The 24,533-nt window shown below is 38.0% G+C and overlaps 4 protein-coding genes and 1 long non-coding RNA gene across 8 annotated transcripts; 1 reads left to right on the forward strand and 4 right to left on the reverse strand.

Annotated features, from left to right (window-relative positions):
* Positions 1–27: 27 nt before the first annotated feature.
* On the reverse strand, positions 28–1,161 carry LOC139109802 (uncharacterized). Its single transcript, XR_011546895.1, has 2 exons — positions 585–1,161; positions 28–266 (listed from the first exon to the last, which is right to left on the reverse strand). It is a non-coding gene; the product is annotated as an uncharacterized lncRNA (long non-coding RNA).
* A 1,982-nt stretch (positions 1,162–3,143) lies between these two features.
* LOC139109797 (TAR DNA-binding protein 43-like) lies at positions 3,144–9,245 on the reverse strand. The gene is made up of 2 exons (XM_070669131.1): positions 9,105–9,245; positions 3,144–9,020 (listed from the first exon to the last, which is right to left on the reverse strand). Exon 2 carries the CDS (start codon positions 9,012–9,014, stop codon positions 8,160–8,162), a length of 855 nt encoding a protein of 284 aa, XP_070525232.1. The 5' UTR covers positions 9,015–9,020; positions 9,105–9,245; the 3' UTR covers positions 3,144–8,159.
* A 93-nt stretch (positions 9,246–9,338) lies between these two features.
* On the reverse strand, positions 9,339–17,094 carry LOC139109793 (TAR DNA-binding protein 43-like). Of its 2 annotated transcripts, none has more exons than XM_070669124.1 (4): positions 16,186–17,094; positions 15,205–15,332; positions 14,680–14,820; positions 9,339–11,797 (listed from the first exon to the last, which is right to left on the reverse strand). In XM_070669124.1, exons 1-4 carry the CDS (start codon positions 16,421–16,423, stop codon positions 10,835–10,837), a joined length of 1,470 nt encoding a protein of 489 aa, XP_070525225.1. In that variant the 5' UTR covers positions 16,424–17,094; the 3' UTR covers positions 9,339–10,834. The 2 variants fall into 2 exon arrangements, with proteins under 2 accessions (XP_070525225.1, XP_070525224.1); XM_070669123.1 differs by having other exon boundaries at positions 15,205–15,374; positions 16,186–17,090.
* Positions 17,095–18,029: 935 nt separating this feature from the next.
* Positions 18,030–20,425, reverse strand: Nc2alpha (negative cofactor 2 alpha). The gene is made up of 5 exons (XM_070669261.1): positions 20,238–20,425; positions 19,918–19,990; positions 19,724–19,817; positions 19,472–19,654; positions 18,030–19,410 (listed from the first exon to the last, which is right to left on the reverse strand). Exons 1-5 carry the CDS (start codon positions 20,277–20,279, stop codon positions 19,140–19,142), a joined length of 663 nt encoding a protein of 220 aa, XP_070525362.1. The 5' UTR covers positions 20,280–20,425; the 3' UTR covers positions 18,030–19,139.
* On the forward strand, positions 20,383–24,470 carry Dnapol-eta (DNA polymerase eta). 3 transcript variants are annotated; one of them, XM_070669257.1, is made up of 9 exons: positions 20,383–20,505; positions 20,597–20,968; positions 21,049–21,231; positions 21,478–21,612; positions 21,799–22,007; positions 22,086–22,252; positions 22,345–22,568; positions 22,654–22,777; positions 22,846–24,470. In XM_070669257.1, exons 3-9 carry the CDS (start codon positions 21,095–21,097, stop codon positions 24,229–24,231), a joined length of 2,382 nt encoding a protein of 793 aa, XP_070525358.1. In that variant the 5' UTR covers positions 20,383–20,505; positions 20,597–20,968; positions 21,049–21,094; the 3' UTR covers positions 24,232–24,470. The 3 variants fall into 3 exon arrangements, with proteins under 3 accessions (XP_070525358.1, XP_070525357.1, XP_070525359.1); XM_070669256.1 differs by having other exon boundaries at positions 20,383–20,968; XM_070669258.1 differs by having other exon boundaries at positions 20,383–20,945.
* Positions 24,471–24,533: the final 63 nt, after the last annotated feature.

Genomic DNA, 24,533 nt, shown 5'->3' on the forward strand with positions numbered 1-24,533 from the left:
AGGAAGTGATTTAAGAAATGATTAAACTTGAATTTTCAAAAATTATTTAAAAAGTTTCTAAAATTAGCATATATGTAATATATACACACACAATTAAAACATACGCAGAAAAAAATTGAACATATCTAATATAATATTTGTAATATATATATGATAAGTAGTTTTCTTTATGAATAATTTTTCTTGCGATGTCATTCTTATTTTTTGTTGTATATCTCATAGTACGTTAGAAATCCTTACATGCGATGTTCAACAGATAACCGAGTCTGAAACAAGAATAAATAACATTTTTATACATTATTATACACAATTAGAATTCTACTTTTATAAAATTATTACACTAATTACTTGATATAAGACATATATTATGAAATAGAATAAATTATATAAATAAATCATATATGTATATGTGTATGTAAATTAACGTACACACGTTTTTTTTTTTTTTATCTAGATTTTAATAAATAATAAATAATGGTATTCAGTTTCAATAACTTTCAACCATTAGCTAACAAGAATTAAACAGTCAAATGCATTAATACTCGGAATATAATTAAATTGTACGGTAACATAGTAATAATTACTTCAATCGTTCGCGCATTATCCTGCCGCAGTCATCGGTAAACATATTTTCAGGACAGTAAGCCTCTCCAAATCTAAGTAGACTTTTTTCTCTTTCTTTTTTTTTTTTTCCAAACGTAAGTTTACGTCCGCGTCTGCCTTGGGGGAGTTATTTGTTTCTTCTTGAACGAGAGCAAGCGCGAATCGATCGCGGTCAACCACCGCCGCGGATTGCGACGTACGCTCTCGCAATCTGAAAGCAAAATCGCGTTAAGACATTAAACTGTCCAACGGGGAATTTTCGACTTTCACTTATGTAGTGCTTCGCAGTCACGCTTACGAAAAAAACTTCTCCACGCTTTCAAAAAAGCACTCGTTCCACACTTGCCTAGCAACTTCTCTCGGCGCAGTGCATCATCATCATCATCATCATCATCCCATCAAATTCTATTAGCCTGCAAAAATATATACTTCTCTCTCGCGCGCTCTCTCTCTCTCCCCCCCCCTTTTACTCTCTCATCTCTAGATCCTTTCATCTTTCTTTCTCTCTCGCTCGCTCGCTCGCTCTTTCGCGTCCTTCCACCACTTGCATCTCAAAAAACTTGCCAACACTTGCTCGTTCGTTCCTTTTGATCCATCCAAGAGGTACGGACATCAACCATCCACATATATTCACCCAAGCTGTTGAACAGAATCGTACAGGATTAGTGTCACCGGTTACTTGAAGAGATGGGGAGGTCGGGCTAGCTAGAACATTACTAACATTCCAAATTTACAATTCTGGTGTTTCTCAATCGGCTGGGCTCCTATTTATACTCCAGGACGTGACGTGAACGAGCGAGAAACATTGTCGCAGGGTACAGTGCCGGTATTTTCTCTCTTCCCGAACCGAAAACGGACCCGTATATCCCGAAATCGTTGGTAGCGCAGCTCCGTTGGCTCTTGTGGCTTGCAAACCAAGATGACGAACACGCGGCAAATACACAGAAACAACGATTTCTTCGAATACCTTTTTTTTTTTTTTTTTGCTTCTCCAATATATTTTAATGTAAATTTTATTAAACGTTAAAAAATCGTTCTATCTGCGTGTGTATGCCGGCAATCTCTCATTCACCGTCGGTGATATCTGTGAGAATTATTAACTAGCAGCTGGTTGCACGCGGGTTGTGGCAAAAATGTGTTCTCAAACGCTAAGGGAAGCACGAGCCACGGTGTGACGCTCTGTGAGATTTGGTGTGGCGAAGCGTACGGTTATTAAATTCACAATAAGAGCTGACTCTGGCGTCTCGTTCTTTCCATAAACGTGAAAGATCGAGGGCCACGACGAGGGTGGGTGTCAGTCGTCGAAAATTAATGTTGAATTCCCGCCACGTAAGAGTTTCTCGGTAAAGTTCAACAAGCGAATATGCGAGGAACAAATTGCATACATTGGTAAGGAAAACAATTGAACGTATTACTAATCGATTGGCATTTACCGCATTTTTGTCTTTAAACAATGTCTTATTTAATTAAAAAGTTATTGTTAAATAGAGCGAGGAGTGTCAAGAGAAAAAAGTGTTTCAAAAGACGCGACTAGCGGGAAGAAGGAAGGAGATTTTCTTTTTTTTTTTCCTCTTTTAGGAAGAAAAAAAAAAAATATTGCGAGCGTGGCTAAACGCAGATGGCGATGAGAAAAAGAAAAAGGCACGTAAAGGATAAGAAAATGCCGGTGGAGTAAGGTATGAGAAATTAAACTTTGTAAAAGTTGCGGAAAGCCAAGGTGTCGATGAGAGCGATTGTTACTTGATTCGTTGATGAGAGATGATGAGGCTTTATGAAAGAGAAATAATGTCAGATCGTAATCACCTGTTTTAGGAGGATCAGCGGACGTTTCCGTAGGCTTACGTTTACTTCAGTCATCGTCTTCATTCAGCTATCGCCGGAAAAAAACCGGCCACCGGTGACTCCGTTACGTTACCTTTCAAACTCTTCCATTTGTTTCTATAATATTACAGTTATGAACGGTCGCCCTAAGCCCCGGTCTGTCCCTCGTGTTGCTCCCCAATTAATGTCTTGCCGTTTTGCGCCTTAACCGAAGCCGGCCACCGATGCCGGCGAGAAGTCGCAAAACAATTGTTACTTTGTACATGAAAATTCTCGAGAGCAGCTTTATTACAATTTGTATTATGTTAGATTAGGATGAGTTATGATATTTCTCCGTATCCGAGAGTCATGTATTGTGTTTAAACAATTTTTATAGGCGCGACAATGTCGGATTGATCGGATACTTTCTGGCTGTCTCAAAACTGATAAAGAAAAAAAAAATAAATAAATAATAATAATAATAATCTCTGCTTACAATAATGTTCCATCATTAATTTTCATCTTTCGATTTTAATTCGTGAACAATGGTTTGTCTTAATTAAAATTTGCGAAAGCCGATCGCGACTCGGTTGTACTTTAAAAAGTTATCGGCACGTAAGTGACGACGTCGGATTGTCGAGATGTTTCCGACAGAGACATTATTATTAATTAGTATTTCTGAAACAATTCTGGGACAACCAGCGCGGATGCGGCACGTCGATGATCAATACTTAAAGGAATCTGTGATACCCCGATGCTTGGGTCTTTTATTCTCGGCATAATTTAACATACACTACAATCAATGGAGAACGTTACGAAGAGCATTGAGTGTTCTCGCGTTAACTCGGCGAAAACGTTTTACAGTTTCACGGTAAAATCGCCGACATGAATCGGGGAAATGTGATGCCGTTCGCGATCATCTAATGCTCACACCTACGAAACTTCGCGCGGCATACCGCTGTAAAAGTGTAGACAAAAGGATCGCGACCCTTTTCCGCTTCGTTCGATGGGTAGCAGCACGCGTAAAAATCGATCGCTCTCGTACATATAAAAAATCCACGGGCAGCTTCAATTCGCATTCGATTCGTTTGTATAGCTCCAGCTTGAAGCTATAAAAGACTAACCGAATTATTCGACATATTTATTACCCGCTCACTCGAAATTCAATATCTGTATTTCAACGTTTAAAATAGTAAAGTTATCCGAAAACACTTGAACCTGCAAATATATTCGAATCACGCTATTGCAGATGCCGTATTTAGACGACGAGGTGTGCATTATTAATTTTGTAGAAACTCTAATAGCAAGATTCAAATACGTTATAAAGTCTTGAGATTTTCGGATAGTTTCAACATTCATAACGCTGAAATATGGATCCGAATTGTTAAAATGGTTCAAAGGCGCAAGTTCGAGTAGTCGAATAATAAGTATCGTGAACAATTCGGCTGTTCGAATATCCGATTATCCGGATCGCATATACAGCCTTAGCTCCAAGTATTTCAAAAAGTGTAAAAGAATGCTGGAATTCGCGGTTTCCTCGTCGCGCCTTTGTTTCACGATGCGGGGGCTTCGAAAATTTTCCTAATAGCCGCGAAATCGACGGATCAGAATCAACATTCTCACATGGCAACGTTTCACGACACACGTCTCGGACTTGTCACGCAATTTCATCTCATCTCATCTCATCTCATATCATATCATTTTCCTCTTTCTCTCCCTCTCTCTCTCTCCCTTTCTTTCTCTCCCTATCTTGGGACACAACATATCGAGCGATTTTACAGAGCGCGACTAACTCTACAATAAAATTCGTTACATTTTGTGAGCGATATTAAAATTGCTTTATATCAATCTGTATTTACATACTTCGTAGATCACTTCCAAATCGTTTTGCAAGGCATCCTTTGAGCAGCGGGCGCTCTCATTTCGCGGGAAATATTCAGCGATTGAGAAATCCACGATAAGATGCCGGTAATATCGTAGGCATCGCTGTTTCAAACGATTTGAAATACTTGGTCTGACAATTAAATTCACAAACAACGTTCATTTAAATTTATTTTGCATGTGGCTTGTTTGTCAACTGAATAATAAAAAATATCCCCTCTTTTTTTTTCTAAAATAAATAAAAATAAAAGTGTGTTAAAGGAAAAAAAAAAGAGAGAGAGAAAAGATACATCTACAAATTTAATTGTCAGAGCAAGTAGATCTATAATTACGACGACTCGCGCACGAATGTTCGATGATCAATCAACTGTTACTCATTGTACAGTCATCCATCAACAATTTTACTCTTTTGCTTCTTATACAAGTTATTAAACTTTATTCTAATTCTTTTTCACTTCTTGCATCGTAAGGAACTACACTCTCCCTGAAAATATTCTCAGACGTTACAAGGGATTATATAATGCGAACATTCGTGCCGCAGCGGCAAGCTTGGTACGGTTCCAGTTAAAGTTTGTCAAAAGCTGTCTCAAACCGCAGCTTCTACGTAGATGGATTTAACAATTTATAGACTTGATAGTGTGGCAGAAATGCGCGATCAACCAACTTCGCAGCGTCTCTCCTCGTCGAAGATTCGTATAAATACATGTAACGTGTACGTGTATGTGTGTGTACGTGTGTGCACGCACGTGCGTATGATTTACTTCTTTTCTTACGTACGCTACGTATATAAACAGTCTCCTCTCAATCTTAAATGTATAATACCAAGCACACGCTGGACGACCTTTTTGCTCACTCTCATCTAGTACCGCAGTGCTTTTTTTTTTTCTTTTTTTCCCCCGCTCGCCTTACGCATTTATTATTCAGTCACTTCATTTCTTCACCTCGCCCCGCCAAGTACACGCTCTCTCAGTGCTCTAAACAAACGATATCATCACTTTTGCTAAGTAGTAAAAACTCACGTCTGCGTGGTTTCGAGACGACCCATTTAATAAATACATTCAACCGTTACACATGTACATCCACGCAGACGTACGCACATACACGCATACGTAAATATTACCAGCCACACACATACGCAAACACATGTGCGTTGAGTAATCCAGTTTGACATTCCTAAAGTTGGAAATTTTTCTCATTTTTTGTGTCTGTTTTTTTCTTTTTTTTTTCCTTTTCTTTTTTTCTTCTTCTTTTTCTGTTTTTACACGCAACATGCACATCGACGAAAATTCATGCTAATGAGAGAGAAAGAGCGAGAGATTATTATCGTTAAAATTGTATATTAAGTAGTATCTCGCGTTCAAAAGAAGGAAGTCATTTTTATGAAATCACTGTATGACAAAATGAAAAGCAGAACGGTACGTACATCTCTTATATAGAAGAGTTATTTTATTCTTTCAATAATTAATATACTCATAAGAGATAATTAGCGTATTCTGAAATAGTCCATCTAAATAATTCCTTTAACGTGATATACAGTGATATATCGCGGTGACGAATGCGGTATTTAAAGTTCAAATGCGACGTAACTATTTCGTACTTTAAAAGTTATTGACTATAATTGTGAGATGTGAACTGCATTCTTTTTCATTCTACGGCTCTTACTTCTTCACCTTCCTTTCTTTGTTTCTTTTTTTTATTTCTTTTTTGAAAAAAATAAATACTCTCGACCAGTAAAGCTATTTTTTTTTCATTATCGTTCAATCAGGAAACACCTTGAAAGTCTTTTCGTTAAAGATATTTCATTCAGAACTCTCTCTCTTATGACACATTATACACAGACATATAAGACATCTAAAGTTTCTTTTCCGCGTTCTTCAAATCATTCAATTAAAATGGAAAAATTTGATCGACTCAAACGATTTGTTTTTTTTTTTTTCTTTTGTCACACACACCGATCGATACTTTTGACACACCTGCACACTAGTGTAAAATTCTCGCATAATAATAAGCTATTTATGTGTTACATTTGAGATATTTGGAACAAAAGTTCAAATCAATAATATACAATACGGATAGCTGCGATCAATCTGGTGTGTTGCGAGCTATGCTGATTGACACATTCATACATTTTCAGACAGTCACTTAAATCGCAAATTATGCACTTTCTTTCAAATTGTTGTTAACGTTTTTTGGAAAACAATAATCTGTCGATTATCCACGAAGCGGATGTAAAGTAGAATGGGATCGTATTGAACGGAGGTAACTTTACACCACAACCAAAGATAATTTTCGACTCACTTAATGCCTAAATTAATAAAAATAAATATTTTAATATCAATATTGTTTATCTCTATAGATGAAAATGAATCTTTTTTTCTTCGTAATTCCATTACCATGGATTCACATTTATGTCCAAATAGTGATAATCTCTTTAAAACATAACGTAGTAATATTCTGTTCGTACTACGATGATGTAAGAAATAAAATCGTTACCCACGTCGAGGAAACATTTTACTAGAGAATGTTATAATAAATGATAAAAGTATTACAGAAACAATTTTCTGTAAGTTTTCAGTGAAAGTCTTTGAATTCAAAGAAGCCGTCAATTCTTATAATACAACCAAGTTCGCAATGCTAGAAAAAAATACAAGAGGAAACATAAGGAGAAATAACGATTCTAAAATAATCAAGAGATCTGTCGTTAAAAATAATATGTAAGAAAATGGAATATTGTATATAGTTTGATGGCAAGTTATATATTGTATTATGTAATGTATATATATAAACGCCTTTCACGAACGTCTAGCATTTCGGGGTGGCTCAATATTCAAAATTAATTGGCTTTGGTTTCACGTTTATTACCACATTGCACCTATGAGATCGCCTTAATTACAAACTCAAGCTTGTAACTAAGACGATCGAGTCTCCTCCTACATCACAATTTTGACATAGAAGAGAAAAAGATTTAATTAGTCACAGTTGAACCAAAGCTGTGTTTTAATAAAGTTAATATCTCAACGAGAGTTTTTAAGTAAATATTCACAAAAGCCCCCTAAAGATATTTGCGACGAAGGAAGACTTGGGCTATTTTCAATTTATTAATAATTTAATAATAAATGCTAAATGAGAATTTCATGTACTCGGGTGGCATGAAGAAATTATGCAGATGTAATTCGTAACCGTTATGTCAGCGCAGCGATGGTAATTTCTCTTGGAATAAAAACTATTTTAGTGTATATTTCACTGGGTTCGATGAACATTGAAGTAGCCCAAATCTTCTCGAGGCTCAGATCTCGTCAGATAAATTACACATTTAACAATCGTTAAACTAAGCCGTAAATGATACAGTTCCGTCTCTCTGTCGTAGAATTACGTTGTTCATACGACAATTTCATATGTATCATTGATCTTACTCAAATCATTATTCATCGTACGCTCACACCAGAAAAATCACGCAAATATCGGGCGCACATATAATATATCCGATGATCGGAGCTATCCGTTTTTATTCATAAACATAAACCTAAACCACCTCTTTCAACAAACGTAATTGTGCTAATTTATCAAACCGTTTAAGAGATTGGAGAAGGAAAAGGTTTCGAAATATTATATAATACACGCAGTGGCGATTAGTGCAAAATATTAGAAAAAATGTTAACGTCAACTATAGGCTCTGGCTCTTGATTTATTTTCTGGGCGGGGAAAGGAGGAGGAGGAGGAGGAGGAGAAGAGACGGAATCGACGCGCTTTCAAGAAACCGTCGATTCCGTCGAATTACTTAATGTCATCACTGTTCGTTTTACGGCTGTTGCATCGGGACCCGTGGATGGAGGATCCGTTTGGTTTTACGAGTAGACCCACGGTCCCGATTGAATTTACTCGTACTTGAGAAAGGTATTCGACTTCTGGTCACGCTGACCCGGGTGATTCTGCCAGGCGCCCTGGGACGCGTTCGGGTTATTCGGCCCGGGGCCGCCGGTGCCGGGATTGCCGGTATTGCCGTCGCCGCCGCCTTGATTCATCCAGCTGAGGAAGCCGGAGTTGCCGCTGTTACCAATAGTATTGTTACCGGAGGGTGGCTGGCCCGGCGGACCCGGCTGGTTCGAATAACCCTGGTCGTTTCCCTGGTTCTGCAGGTTACCGATCAGACCCCAGGACGCCTGATTCAGAGCAGCGGCCACCAATGCTGGATTGACCGGCAACGCGGACAGATTCAGGCCGCTCATCGCCAGGGGATTCGACATGCCACCACCGCCACCGCCGCCGTTATTTTGCCCAGTAATGCCCAGAGCCTGTAGGTTCGGCATATCGAGATTACCGCGGTTTCCCGGATTATTCCAGCCATTTGGGCCCATATTGTTGCCCGAATGGCCCATGTAACGGTTACCCTGATAATTGCCCTGCACATTATTATCGACGGGTCCCGGCGCGCCCCTGCCGCCCCTCATGTTCGAGTTCACTTGATTGTTGAAATTCTTATTGTTGCCCTCGGACTTGGGCGCGGCATTCGAGACGTGTACCGAGACGCCCTTGATAATATGATCTTCGCCGCAGAGCGACTGGGCGACCTCGGGATCTAAGAAAGTAACGAAGGAAAACGCGCGAAAGGGTTTTGGGATGAAAACGTCCGTCACTTCGCCGAATTTGGAGAAATAATCTCGTAGATCGTCCGCGGTTAGGTCTTCCGTACAGCGGCCGACGAATACCTTGCAGGGTACTTGTTGAATCATTCCTTCCTACATACAAACACACAATCAGTCAATCATGTACGACAGGTTTTCACAGTTATGTTAAACTTGCGTACAGTGCACATTACTCACAATATCGCCGGCGGTAGAATCGTTGCGCTTGCGAGACGCGTAAGCTTCGTCAAGAGAGTGGCAATACGTAATATAAGTACATTAGGTACGTTTTACAAGGTGGTTTACATCGAGTGTGTCGCATGCTCACAATCAAAGTTCCGTAGACACGCAATTTCTCGCTTCCGGCTTGGGACTCTAACGTTCCGTCGAATTGTTACTAATCTGCACCAAACGCCAAGTTTTATATAGAAAATTCTTAAATATTTATATTTATCGGTTCAAGAAAAGACGCCAGGTGGCTCGATTTACGTGTAAATCCATATGTGTTATCTATATAATGAACACTTAAGCACTATGACCACTGGAAATCCATGCATCGATCTGTACAAACTTGTCTTTTTCTTAATCTTCACAATGTAGAGAATATCATCATGCTACATTACACCGTCTCGATTTGAATAAGCACTTTTGATATTTGTTAAAATATCAAGTTATTCCAGGCTAATTATTTCTACCATTAGACAACATATCTGTTAACAAACACCATGAATTAATGGGAATATTTAAAAAATAAAGGAAATGTTTTTTTTTTCTTATCACGAAAGTCAAGTATATGAAACAACGTATTTATCTTTAAAATCTAAGTTATCTCTATTGTGCGTATACTTGTGGAGAAATATTTGCAACTGTTTTTACAGTAAATTCAAGGATAAAATGTTAACCTAACATTTTTAATACTATTTATTACGCCTTTCTGAGATAAATTCTTAAGTAAAATTGTACAAATTTTCTATAAATAAAAATAATTTTTCTAATTTTAATTATTCTGCACATATAAGAGCGTTAATAGACCTTAAAAAAATTGTTTGCTTACAAAAAATTTTGTATTTATATAAATATATTTTTTATCTTATTTGAATTTTTATTTTACATTGCACAATAAACACAATTTAGGTAATAAAATGCACATATCTAATAAGTGCCCGATATATCACTTGAACAAAAAAAAAAAAAAAAAAAAAAAAAATTGCAAAATAAACAAGTAAAAATATCAAATAATTTTGAAAATAATTTAAAATATCATAGAAGTTGATTTTTTTAAGAGTTTCTACAGTTTTTCAAACATTATATACCACGCATCTTTTTATTTCCGACATTCCCGATATAATTCGATGGATCTGTAAATAATTTTACACGCTTAAATCAGAAATAAGTTAACAAAACTTTAAAGTACACGAAAAAAAAATAAAATAAAATAAAATAATAAAACAATAAAACTATTTTTTTGCCTTTTCTTATAGAAAATGACGATTGCTATCTGCAAATGTAAAGTATTAAAAAAGTGTTAGGCATTAATAAATATTCAATAACAGTCCAAAAATGGATTAGAATGTGGTTTACGTACACATATACACATCATTATATATAAAATTAATATTTCTGGCTTTAATAAATGATGCTTCAGGACGTCGACTAAAAATTCGCTAAAGTAATGTGTCGCAAACAATGGTTGCGTTTATACGACATTGTTATTACGTTAACCGATCATAGCTATTCTATTTTTTTTAAGCACGGTTGCGATATGTATGTAACAATATCCTTAGCTCTCGTAGATGCGTGGTATAAATGCGTGTGAGGGATTCGCTTTGATAGGAGTCCGGGAGAAAAGACTGTCGATGACTTTTCTCATCGCGCGTCCATACGTATTCCCATTAAGACATGATCGATTGTAATTACGAATTTTCTCTTCAGTATCTCGACGTGTCCGCGACGTGGTGATCCCTCGACGGTCTGTGCTTGTAATAGCGATCGTAATAGTTCTCCTTCGCCGAGTATCTCGCTGGATCGGCGTATCTGCCGTCGAGCTCGCGACCGTCGACCTCGCGAGTGTCCATCGCGTACCTGCCGTCCATAGGTTCCCTGCCATCGACGATGTATCTCCTATCTATTTCGCGGCCGTCGACGTATCGGCAATCCGGCTCTCGACCGGGCTCGGCTGGCAAATGCCTAGCGTCTGGATGCCTTGCGTCCGCGTAACGTACGTCGTACCTGCAGTCAGTCGCCGCGACGGCGTAACGACCGTCGGTCTGCTCATAGTAGTACCGTTGATCGTAACCGTAATTGCTGTACCTGCCCTTGTCGTATTGCTCCGGACAATTGTCGGCCAGATAAGCGCCAGCACGTCCCTCGCCGTAGTATCGCGACCCGTATTCGCCGTCGGACGGCGGGTACGCCGGATTAGCGGGCGCCGCGGCGGCGTTTCCATGCGGTGGCACCACGTAACCGCGTGAATCGTAAGCGGTGGACTCCTCGTAGGCGGCGTAGTTCGGCTTCTCGTTGTAGGCATTGTAAGCGGGCTGCTGCTGGCTGCTACCGGCGGTACCACCGCTACCGCCGCCGCCACCGCCACCGCCGCCGCCGCCGCCGCTGCCGCCGCCGCCCTCGTACTTGTACTTGTTATCATCGTAGGGATAGTTCGGAGGATACGACGGGTAGTGAGTCGTTTTGTAATCGTACTCCGAATCGTATCTCGGGGGTGGCGCGCTCGGAGGCGGAGCAGTGGCCTCGGACGACGAGTTTACGTTGGCTACGTACAGCTTCGACGCCGGCACTCTGCGACTACTCGGCGTGTGCACCGGTATAGGTCGGTAGCACTCGTTACCGTGCTTACCCGTATCATACTGACGTGCCATCATTAATCCATCAATATTCTGCAACCAGATTACACCAGCCCTCGACAATCACATACAGACTTGATCGAAATGCTGAGACACACACTCGCATTCGCTCCGCTCGCCACAGCAACGCGGCACCGCGATCTCGCATACTACGCACTCAAATCGTTCCGGTACCCCGCTGACGCGACATGAACTACGTTTACATAGCACTGTTAATCAGGTTTAGTAACAACCCATAAGTTATCAGGCTAGTCAATCACAATCGTTCCAGAAAAGAATGGATTGATTATGATTAGCTAATCAAAGCCCGATTAACAGTGATCACCGAAACATGCGAACGGATAAATCCGCAGGAAAGGTTACACCTCGACATTTACATATATTGCAGGAAGAAATGTCCTGAGAAGTTTCCTCGCACGAATTAAGAATTACTAGAAACATGTACAAAATTCGTTTAGAGAGAACACTATAAACTGGATGTAAAATATGTAGAAAACATATGACGTATCAATATAAAAAAAGATATTCATTAAAGTGTAAATAATACGTCATAAAAATAAAAAGATAAAAAAAAAAAAACTGTTAAAGGGTTACAGAGTGTGAACATAAGCTCCTTTCATTTAAAACTACACATTTTGTTCTTATCACTTTATACCATCTAAAACAAAGCATAAAAAAGATAATACTTTGATTGTTCTTCTTTTTTAAGCCAATATCATTTTCCGCTTAATTCTTACGACAAGTTTCTCAGATTACTTTCCTCTACAACACATATAAGTGGCGAGCAGGTCAGCGAAATGTGACCTTTTCTCCAGATTTGCCACGCGAATGTAATAAGTGATTTCGCAGCGCATCTATCTGTTCCACAAAACGTGACATGACGACATGAGTTTATTCCGCCATTCACTCGCGAATGTTTCATTCCCAATCACGCACTCTATTATCCAGCGTCGCTTCGCAAAATCTTTTCCACGCGGCCACGCCATTCACACGCCCTGGACTCTAGAACGTTACTCGGATATCGTGATCGCATCCTTGATATCGCAAAAGTCGTTTAAAAGCGTCGTACCCGTATCACGGAGATTCCGCGCGAATTCTCGAATGTAAGAAATCGATTCACGGCTGTTCACGCTTCATGCGCGATTGCGTGATTCTGCATTTACATACTCCAGCACACAAAGCCATACCCGTTACAATATTTCATGTATCCGCGCTCAAAAGCGTGAAAATCTTGACTTCTTTTTTTTTTTCTTTTTTTTCTTTTTCAATTACGCTCTCTTAATGCAATGCGCGCGATACATTCCTTCTTATAATATTCTCATTCACGCGTGCTCGTTAACTCGGAATGTTACGCAATTTAGTATTCTAGTTATTAGCGTCAAAGATATTGAATCTCAAAAAAATTAATTTCCTTTTTTTTTTTCCCTTCTTTATCTGTCGTGATCGAAGCCTTTGCAAAAGCTCCGTCCACTTTTAGAAAAATCTTGCGAAAGATAACACACGACGTTAAATCTGCCGTAAATTAAGTACGATTTATCGAGTCATTTCTCTCTACGTTGCAATCTCTGACACAGAACTATTAATCACTCTTCTAAAGAGATCTCATGCCGTGTTTTAAAGACACAAACACACTGTATTATTTTCACGTAAACACATCATTAATGTTGCTTTTTTCATGGCTCACGCATCACCCTCGTATAAACATACATTCATACATACAGACATTTTGCATTCTTTCTATATAATTTCACCACTCTTATAGCCTTTCGCACATTCATCTATTTATACCATAGTGAAACATGTCTCATATACATAAAAATAACATATTCAAAGAATATGAGAAAATATTGCTATTCGCTTAAAGTATTATATGGATAAATGAAGATAGAAAGCTCATAAGATAAGGTATTATCTGTATCCACAATCAAAAGTTATCAGCTTTAGCCGACTGTCTCTCATACGACATTCCATTCTTCACTTGAAATATTACACGTGCATTTATATCTGTACATATCTTAAAAAAAATAAAAAATTAAAAAAAAGTAAAAACTGGTAAATAATCTTAAGCTAGTGACAGCAATCGAAGTTTAAAAACATTCGTCTTGCAGTCTTGTAACTAAATAAAACTTAGACGATTTTTTTTTAATAAGAAATATAATTTAAAAACAAATTGAAATTTATCAGGCAATCGAATAAAGATAAAATTCATTTAAGTTATTTTGATATGTCGTAATTATGTATAATTATAAATGACGGTACTGCGAATTAATGGATTAAATTTTTATTTTAATAAATTTAATTAGTATAGATTGTTATTGTCAAATAAAAAATAAAAATAATCTCGCTAAAGATAAATACAATTATTTCGATAATCAATAATAAATCTTGCTATTATTTTTACTTTTAAAAATATGTACAAATTAAAGGCACGTGTACTTTAAAGAAAGAGAGAATATATCATTTCAAAAACAATATAAAGCGATATATTAATGACATCATTAAATGTGAATTTTTGTAGTAATAGCTTTCGGTAAAATAATAATTATTAAAATAATGATCTTAAAATATGTAATTAATAAATTAAGAGATGTTATTAAAAGTTTATCGAGCTGAGACACTATTGCAGTAGCACATTTTTCAAATAAGATCTAGCTGAAAAGTCTTTTACTATTTTTTTCTACGACAAATGAGTAATGGTGATCGTAAGCTGAATATTGAAAAAGTTACTAAGCTTCGTTTGAATGTAGAAAAAAAAAATATTAATCTGATTTTTCATTGCTTTTAAAATGATTTATTTGCTCTTACGTGCTTTAATGCACCATCGATTTAGCGCTCTTCAAAATTTTCTTATACTTTCGAGAAAGCGGTAAAAAGTAGCAGAAAGAGTTGGAGAATCTGAGAAGTTATATTCTTACCTTACTGTTAGGAACCTTAACATCGCACCATCTGCCGTCTATCATATGACGTTGAGCAAGGCATCTCAACTGCGACTCATAACTTCCAAATCGAATAAAACCAAATCCTTTACTTTGGCCGGATTTTGCATCTTTTTTTACCTAAAACATGGATTTTGTTAGAATTTTTCACAATCACGAATATTCTGCATATTACTGTTACAAATAAAATATTTTTGTTATTCACATTTATTACATTAAATAATAGAATAAACATTTTTTTTTATTATTTAGGAGTATTAACAATTAACGTGTTACAAATATTTACCTCATTAAGATTATTACAAGTATAACTATTAAATTATAACTGTTAAAAAAAAAAAAAAAATTTTTTTTTGTTCTAAAGATTTTAATTCTAAGGAGTTATAATGTAATATCATTCTTTTATTTATTTAATAGATTATTACAGGATACAATATTAGTATAGAATTTCACTGGGTTAATGTCCAAGTTCAAACCCAAACTTTAGTAATCGCTGAGACTCACCTGTGCCATTAGAACTTCGCCAAATGTTTCGAAATACTCGCGCAAATTTTGTTCGGTGGTTTTCCATGGCAAACCGAGTACAATCAAGTCAGTGCAACGCAACTTCGTTTCCATTCTTTTAGTCTTAGCTGTGGAATTTTCCAAATTGTCATCAGATTTACGTTTGTTCTCTGAAAAGACATAATAGACGTTCACGTCTAACCGGCTCCTAATTATGTTTGTAATTGACAAAAAAAAAAGTTAAAAAAAAAAAGATAAAGAAAAACAAAGTTGAAAAAAAATAAAATAAAAAAAATACAGCTAAAAGATTTATAATTTATATATTAAACTTTGATTTCATTCTTCGGCCACTACGCTATTCATCTACGACGAAGTTAGTTTCAGTAGTGATTTATAATATTTTTACATATAAGAATATTATTCCATTAATTACAAGACAGGTGCATTAATTAAAAAATAATTTCATTAAACTTATTAGAGTAACCATATGTGTAGAACTGCTCTTTTTAGATAAATTCGTCAAATATATCGAACACAAAGAAGTGATTGCTTCCGACAGATAGATGCTGATAGCTTTAGAATAAACTTGGACCAAATGCATTTCTCTTTCTCTCTCAAATGGAACATTATTCTGATCGCTTTATTTTTTTCTTCCTTATATTTTGAGGCCTAATGTATCAATTTTAAAGCTTTTTTTTAAATTAATGCAGACACATTAAAGAGAAAGAGTACCGTATGCATATTCAAAAGAAACAAAAATAAGAATAAGTTTCAAGAAATTTTAACGTTTAAAAATCGTCCTGGGTTACCGTAACCCAATACTCCGGGAGTCGAAGTCGCATCATCGTCGTCGCCGGATTTCGCGTCTGCGAACGCAGCGCCGCCATTACAAGTACCGTGAATGAGAAGAGAAGCACACGTATGTGTGCGCTTATATATACGTTACGATATGTATATGTATATGTAAGAGTAATTTCGTACCTTTGGGGAATACGCAGAAGTAGACCGCCTTGCCCCAGCCGTTCTCGGGTGGATGTAGCCGGCCGTCGACCAGCCGGACGCCGCGCATCGTCCGGGACTCCGGGTTGCGGTACTTAAGGCCGCAGGTGCCGGGGAATTGGGCGGACAGGGTGGTGAGCAGCAACGTAGTGTCATCTTCCGTCGGCAGTTCAATCGGCTCCTCGCCCTCGTCCTCGGCGACCTGGATGTAGGACGACATCGTGGCCTCTATTCGTCACGGGCCAATACGACCCTCTATCAATTGGACCGACTGGACACACACTCTCTCTCTCTCTCTTTCTCTCACTCCTGTCGCCCCCTTGCGATGCGTGTTTCTCTCTCTTTCTCTCTCGCTCTTTCACTCTATCTCTCGCTCACTCTCGTTCTCTTTCTCTCGTACGTTTTCTCTCTCTTTCTTGCTCACTCTGGCCCGTTTCTTCCGAGTTTACTTCGACCTGGCCGTTCTTCCTCCGGTCTGCTCGCGTTCAAGTATTACCCGAAAGAGCGGTGAGCATGGGAAACTTTGTAAAATTCGTTTACGCTTAACAACACAACAAACACACACGCGCCACGGTCGCTCGCACCCAGTCACGCAACACCGCACCTCTTTCTCTCGGCTCTCTGGCGACACGGCGAATTGGACGTTCGCGAGCGCCACCGGAAGCGGCGCGGCCGTGTCGGTCGGCGTCTGGAAAATTCCACTTGGCGACGCGACGCCGCGGCTCGATTTCCACGACGGAAAATACGCGTGGCGACGTAAATCACGGCCGCGCACTCGTGCGCGACGGCGAAGGGGCCTCGGCGACGGGTTTTCCGCGTCCAACGTGTCCTACTAAAACGATATCCGGCGGGCTCAGACCGCCGCGGATTAGCGTCGTGTCGCGGTCAACTTGCGTATGAATACTCCGCTAAACGTTCTGTAGAATCGTGGCGCTGCCAACAAACTGACCGCGCGCCATTGATTTTCCGACTGTAGCCGCCAGTGCCATCTTTGACAAACAGTGGGGAAGCTTGAACTGCATTTAACCCGATAATAAAAAGAAAAAAAACGCGGGAGCGGCGTCTTGGCTTTGAATACTACTTTCATCACCCTAAACTCCTCTTACTTTTCTTTTTCGAGCGGTTTCGAAGTCTCGGCAGCGAGAAATCTTGGAATTCGGATGCGTTCAGGGAGTCGCTATTCGTGCAATATAACACTATCTTTTTCTTCTTTTTCTTCTCTAATGTCACACATTAGAAGAAGAAAGTTGCTAAATTGCACGAATAGCAGCTTCCCGGGACGCATCCGAAGCCGCGTTGAGAAACTGCCGACGTTTCGCAAACATTGCAGCTCGCATCATCCGATATTAAATCGGAGCTTCTGATTTAATGATGCGAACTGCAATGCTTGCGAAATGTTGGCTCAACGCTTTCTCAATGCGGTTTCCATCCAGAAACCTCCATTTCTGGTTTATCATTTTTTTTTTACTTTGAATTTCTCAGACATTTATAGCGTACGATTAAATTATCGTTTTTATCTAATAATTAACAATTTTTTTAAATCGAGCATCAAAGACTAAAGTTTAAAAAAAAAATTGTTTAAAGTTAAATTTTTTATTGTGGACTGTAGTCGACGATGTTAATTTATTCCGTATAAATTTTCATGAAGTGGAAAAAAACTTACAATGTAATGCAATACCGAATATTAAATGTTGTGAACTATTTAAATAATCAATTTTATGTAATTATACTTTATACTCGACGGTCTTGGAATCGAGAAGTGCGGGGCTTTAATATGTATATAGCACTCTGACGTTTCGTCGAGCGCAAGAAATATCATTTTAATAAACATTTCAATGAAACTTTAATGAAGCCTTCAAGAAAATATTCCTTGGTAATCTTAATGGTAGTTTTCTACAACTCTTTTTTTTTTCTGCAGCTGGAATTATAAAATTGTAAAAAATGATAAGAAAAACGTCCTATTAAGGGAGTGTATAAATAAAGGACATATCGCGTCGAAATTATACAATGTTTTAACTAAGATACGCATTTGCAAGATTAATCGTCGTAATCCGCTTTTCTTGTTGTTGTTGCTTTTTTTTTTTGTCTAAACATTTCACGATTAACAACATCGTTACGTTTACTTGAACAGCAAGTTCATCAGACAAAGATTTCACAATTAGCTATGATTAAACATGTTTTTGTTTTAATACGTTAATGTTTAAATTGTGCAGCTTGACAATAAACTATGATGGATGACTCGAATAAAATTTTTATATGGGTATTACAACAACATTATTTCATCTCGAATTGTACCACGATATCTGCATTTAAATAAATGTGTCTGCACTTTTACTTCATATCGCAATTCCCTAATTTCGATGAATTATTATGGATAAAAAATTAGAATAAATGCAGATATCTTAAATCAACCTGAAATAATATAATTGTAAACAAATATATATATAATGCTGTTATATATACATACGCACACATATTATAACTTACGAACGATTATTAATTCAATTAATATAATGAAAAGAAGACTAAATTTAATGGACCTGAATAATTTTAAATATTTTCTGTAATTACACCGCAATCGCGCGAAAGATACGCTTATAATTGTAAGCAAAATTACACGATATTTAATTTGCGACAGTGTCTTCTTTAATTTAAATAGATAAATCTGCTTAAAATAGATAAAAAAATAAAGTGACAAATAATACGTTATTTATCAAAGCTCTGGAATATCTTGTAAACGACAGACGTGAGCAAATGAGGAATTTCCACAATCTGAAAGATATTCAATATTAATTTACATTTTATGTGAGCAATTAAAGATGCTTCTGACGTACGCGTGTTTTCTACTGAACTTCAGCTAATCTGTGCATCACACGTTCATTAAAACAAGTCGTTAAAACAAGTTTGTAACTTCCTAAATTTCGTAAAACGGATTACTATGTGTCGTAATCCTCATCGATGTTAGCGGTACGAGCAAAGTTCGAGGTCGGCTGGTCGCTTGCACTTGCGTTAAGTTCCATATAAAAATTTGGTCGACTAATTTGAAAGGCGGTAGGTATAGACGTGTGAAATTCTGGAACTTGTGAGTACCCGCTTAGTGTTGTCGCCGAGGCCCTTTGGTTCAAATTGCTCGACCTGTTATCTTTCGCACTCCTCTGATTTGCATTCGTTTCGGTACTAACTGGCAGTCCCAGATGCTTTTGATATCTGGGGAAATACGAATCGTGATTACCGGTGGAAATTGTTAGAGGCAAGTCCAAGAACTTACTCTAATGGATCGGGGTGTTGCATCGTCGTCGAACACGCCATGGCTGTGTTTGGAGCATTCGTTGGCAGAGTAGGAGTCTCTGGTGACATAGGCAGCTCGTCGTCGGGTCCCGAGACGTCAGGCAGAGATTTTACTAAATCTTTTAAAAAGTCAAATCGACTCTCTGATAAGATACACTGTTTCCTGCAAAATTGACGCGCTGAACGTTTAAATCGCGAACTCGAAAACTTAAAGTTACGTTAATCTACTCACATATGAGACGGACTTAAAGTCTTGGCATTCTTAGCACTTGTGATCTGCATGGTCTTGGTTAACAGCGAATGTACAAATAGTTCTAGGGTCCTAGGTAAGCTTTGTTAAGGAAGAATCAGCCTGGAGCGGTCATTGAATGGAGCAGACATGTTTTTCTATATTCTATTAAAGGAAAGCGCAAAAAAAAAGGATATAGATTATGATCGGCACAGCTTGGGCGACCTTCCCGACCTCCTCGTCGGTCTGCATGATCTTCTTGATACGACCCTAACAACAGACAAGCAAGTTTGAGGTTATGTCGCACGAAAGCGTCAGGATAGCGACCTCGACGTCCGGATGCGCGACTTCCACGTCGCGGCGGTCGTCGATAAACGTCAAGGGAGATGCGTCAGTGACGAATAAACTTCAGAATACGACGCATTTATATCCCAGGTATCCCAGTCACTGTCCGTGTCGTGGACGAGAGTTCCGCGACGGGATAGCACCGGGGGGCCAGAAACAGGGATTCGCTTACCGCTGGGAAACGAGCGTTGTATTTTTTCTTCTTGCTGGGCATGCCGTTTCCGCGGTACGTCACGACGCGATACGGCACGGTAGTCACGGTACTGCACGGCGGCGCGGCACTGCACAGAGGCGCGACGTCGACGGGGCGCAGGACGCACGCACGCACGCGACACGACGCGATCGCATGCGTAAACAATCGGGGGGGAGGGGGACGGCAGAAAGGAGCAGGAAGGAGCGAGCAGGAAGAAAAACTGGAAAAAAGCGAACAGGAAGTCGAGGTAATATCAATCTAACGTTACTCCGAGTCGATTTGCGGTTAAAAAAGAAAAGAAAAAAAATTAATAACGCAACGCTGTCATAATTATTTAGACGATTGTTAGACCTTCTGCTCCTGTCGCGAGTTGATTTCTCGCGGGTGGACCGCCGATCGGACGATACCCGAATCAAGGGCAGGGATCTCCCGTCTCTCGCGTTGTCTAGTTTGTGACTGTGATTTGAGCAAGCTGGACATGTGGCTCGCGTCCCGCCAAAAGACGATCAGTATAGTAAACAAGTATCGCAGCTGATCGCGGAGCCGGAGTGCCCGGACTGCCCGGAGTCTGAAACAACGCTGAAGACAGGACAAGATGAAGCCTTTGAACGACGCCGACCAGTCAGATGATTCCGAGATAACTCCGGGCTCTTAATTGCTAACCCTCAAATGGAACACTGAGCTACGGTAATCCAGGACGATTTTTAAACGTTAGTTTCTTAATATTTCTGTTTGTTTCTTTTACATATTCTTAACATTTTTTTTTCTTTATATCCGGACGTTATTTTAGGTCCTAAGGTTCAAGTAAAAAGAAATAGACCAACGTTTCTAGCGAGATGGCAAGCCTAGGTAACAGAATCGTCGTCCTGATCGACATGGACTGCTTTTTCTGTCAGGTTGAGACAAAACTGCAACCCCAACACGCAGGGAAACCTCTTGCCGTCGTGCAGTATAATCAATGGCGGCTGGGCGGGTAGGAAAAATCTATTTTGTGGATCTTATGATACAAGATTTGTCACTTGATAGCGATTTACAATTCTTAGGGTGCAGTCACACAATACGGAAATCGTGATTCGAACAGTCAATTACACATTCTTTGTTCCACACGCTAATTCCCGTATCGTGTGACAGCACTTTTATGCTTACTACAGTAATAAAAATTTTTGAAATTTTTTTTCCTTTGATATCAGACGTGACCGTAATAATCTTTATGTTGTAGAATAATAGCTGTGAACTATGAAGCACGAAGTTTTGGAGTAACTAGGCATATGAGAGGTCAAGAAGCTAAAGAAAAATGTCCAGATATAATTTTAGTCAGTGTTCCGTGCCTTCGTGGGAAAGCAGATACATCCAGGTGATAGTTTGCAATTAAAGAAAATAATTGTGAACGTGACAATTATTTAAATTTTGTAAATTAATGAATTTGATATTTGTTTCCTATTTTTTTTACGTCCTTAAAAATTTGATAATGAGTAATTGTTTTTATTAATAAAAATTAATATTAAATTATTTAATTAATTCGATAATTTGTGTTATGCAGATATAGAAAAGCCGGTCGCCAGGTTATCGATGTTATAAAAAAACATTGTAATATAATAGAACGTGCTAGTGTGGACGAGGCATATCTTGACATTACGGACATTGTCGACAAAAGATTAGCATCATCTGAAGTCTCTTTAAAAGAATTAATATCGTCTCTTACAAATACGTACATTGTAGGATATTCAGAAGTCGATAAAAATGACGAAGGTAATGTTAAATTATTGGTAATATGATTCGTGTTAATATTGCACGTGGAAAACTAAAACACGCGTATTGTTATTTCAGAGGAGAGACGTCAAGGTTTACAGACTTGGATATTAGATTCTTGTAAAGAACTACATGATACTAAAGCTCAGAGACTTGCTGTAGCGGGTGCAATAGTCGAAGAAATAAGAAGTAGTATATATAAAGAAACTGGATTCAGATGTTCTGCTGGAATATCACAGAACAAAGTCAATATATTTCTTTTTTATATACTCCATATTTTTCTACGTATCATATTTTAATAATTGGTATCTAATTAAATATTTTAATTTATTTACAGATATTAGCGAAGTTAGCATGCGGATTGCACAAACCAAATCGTCAAACAATTTTACCTGAAGCAGCTGTTTCAAGCCTTTACTCGACGCTCCCGATAAAAAAGGTTCGAAATCTCGGTGGAAAATTTGGCGATGTCGTAATTGAATCTCTCGGTTGCAATGTTATGGGAGATCTAATACAATATTCTTTGGAACAGTTACAAAAACACTTTGATGAAAAAACAGGGTAAATTTAAAGTTTTTTTTTCGTACAAATAAAGTTTTACTTTAATTTACAATTCGTCATTTTTATCAGAATTGCTATTATTCAGATTTTGGTTGTACAATATTGCTCGAGGTGTGGACGATGAGCCTGTCGTTAACAGATTATTAGCAAAATCCATTGGGGCGTGTAAAAAGTTTCCTGGGAAGCAAGCTATTACTTCGTTGGATGTGGTAAATTCATAAAAATTATATACTTTCTAATATTATATAAAATAAAAATGTGAAAAATATATATTTAGTTAAAGCACTGGGCCGAGGATTTGGCAGCGGAAGTTTGTGAACGGCTTGAGGAAGACTTAATAGAAAATCAACGACGTGCAACGTTACTTGTAATTTCTTATCATTATTATCAGAACAAAAGTATTGTATCTCAAACACGTTCGCTTGGCTTGACTTCGTACAAACCGGAAAAAGTGGCAAGTCAGTGTGTCGATGTTATCACCAAATCCATACAATGTCCGATAGCATTTATGGGCATTACCGTCACTAAATTTGTGCCATCGAAAGAAAGCGGCAGCTTTTTGAAATTTTTCAAAAATGCTAAACCGAAAGACGAAGTTGTTTTAGATTCATTTACAGACACAACGAATTCTCCGTCTACTTCAAAAGCGAAAGACACATCTTCTACCATAGACAATAGCAAAGAAATTTTATTAAAAGCTGAAAAACATAAAGCGCAAAAAATCGAGGAATCTTTTGTCAAAGATTCTGTCGAGAAGAACAATGAAGAAATGAAAGGAACTAATAAAAGAATCTTCAAAGACTTAAATACGACTGCGGAAGATTCGCCTACGTCGAAAAGAGTTTCCAAATTAATTCGAGTATGCAATGAACACGACCGGACAAAGAATAAACGTTTATCGGGTGTGATAATTGATAACAACGATTTCCAAGATTCGTTCTTTATGAACATATATAAGACAGGGGACAAAAAATGTCAAAATAATGAAAATGTTAATTTCATGAAAGAATCAAAATGCAGGAAGCAATTGATCTCATCTGATACAGATGACGAAGACGTCGATGATAATAATGATTTACACATACAAAGAGATGCTTGTGGAACATCTTCCACGAGCCTCGTGCATACTCTTGTAAATAATAATGAGGAGACGAATAATGAAGCATCTTCCGTGCAAGGTCCTTCGGTAAAATTACGAGAGATATTCCCGAATTTGGACGATATAGACCCTGACATCTTGTCCCTGTTGCCGGGCGACTTGCAAGAAGAAGCAAGGCTGTACATGAAATCGCACAGTAAGAAGCAGGAAAGCATCAAAGCTACTCGAGAATTACTAAAAACGGGAAAAGGAAGGCCTAGCAAGTCTAAGCTCGCTACTAAAAATGGTAAAAAGCACAATCCCTTGGACAATTTTCTAATCAAGACTAATTCGGGCGTTCATGATGTGCCTTTAGAGCGATGTGCTGATTGCAATCAAATGATACCTTTAACGAGGTTCAGCGAACATGTGGACTTTCACGTTGCACAAAATTTATATCAGGAAATTAACAAGCCTACATTAAACGAGAATGGAGACGGGAAGAGGAAACTCGAAGACGACAAAGTCGTCAGTTCCGTAAAACCTCAAATGTCAGACGTTTGTGAGTCTACATCAAATTCTTGATTGATAACTACGTTTTTTCTGCGCCCCATATATTTACTTGATATTTTATTATTAACAATTAATTTTTTTATCGCGATGGAATCGTGTTTTTATTGTAATTGGAAAAACGTAGTTAAAAATGTATGTAAATATATACGCTAAATTGTATAACAAATCATAATATATGTATAATACACTTATTAAACTATTAACATATTATATTTTAATTAAAACAAGTAAAACAAACTGAATTACGTCAAGTATGTTATTTTTCTATTCCTACAATAAATTTTTAACTTTATCTTTTCATTCACATTAATCCA

This window comes from Cardiocondyla obscurior, linkage group LG18 (genome assembly GCF_019399895.1).
Source record: "Cardiocondyla obscurior isolate alpha-2009 linkage group LG18, Cobs3.1, whole genome shotgun sequence".
NCBI classification, from domain to species: Eukaryota; Metazoa; Arthropoda; class Insecta; order Hymenoptera; family Formicidae; genus Cardiocondyla; species Cardiocondyla obscurior.

Excerpts from the sequence above, each read along its gene's own strand:
- LOC139109797 (XM_070669131.1), bottom strand. The coding sequence starts at position 9,014 with ATGATTCAACAAGTACCCTGCAAGGTATTCGTCGGCCGCTGTACGGAA.
- LOC139109793 (XM_070669123.1), bottom strand. The coding sequence starts at position 16,423 with ATGTCGTCCTACATCCAGGTCGCCGAGGACGAGGGCGAGGAGCCGATT. Across the intron at positions 15,375-16,185 it reads CTTCTGCGTATTCCCCAAAG|AGAACAAACGTAAATCTGAT; the intron begins GTACGAAATTAC and ends ATGTCTTTTCAG. Across the intron at positions 14,821-15,204 it reads GCGAAGTTCTAATGGCACAG|GTAAAAAAAGATGCAAAATC; the intron begins GTGAGTCTCAGC and ends TCCATGTTTTAG.
- Nc2alpha (XM_070669261.1), bottom strand. The coding sequence starts at position 20,279 with ATGCCCAGCAAGAAGAAAAAATACAACGCTCGTTTCCCAGCG. Across the intron at positions 19,991-20,237 it reads ACAACGCTCGTTTCCCAGCG|GGTCGTATCAAGAAGATCAT; the intron begins GTAAGCGAATCC and ends GTCTGTTGTTAG. Across the intron at positions 19,818-19,917 it reads AGCTGTGCCGATCATAATCT|CTAGGACCCTAGAACTATTT; the intron begins ATATCCTTTTTT and ends AACAAAGCTTAC.
- Dnapol-eta (XM_070669256.1), top strand. The coding sequence starts at position 21,095 with ATGGCAAGCCTAGGTAACAGAATCGTCGTCCTGATCGACATGGACTGC. Across the intron at positions 22,253-22,344 it reads CTGGAATATCACAGAACAAA|ATATTAGCGAAGTTAGCATG; the intron begins GTCAATATATTT and ends ATTTATTTACAG. Across the intron at positions 22,569-22,653 it reads CACTTTGATGAAAAAACAGG|ATTTTGGTTGTACAATATTG; the intron begins GTAAATTTAAAG and ends GCTATTATTCAG.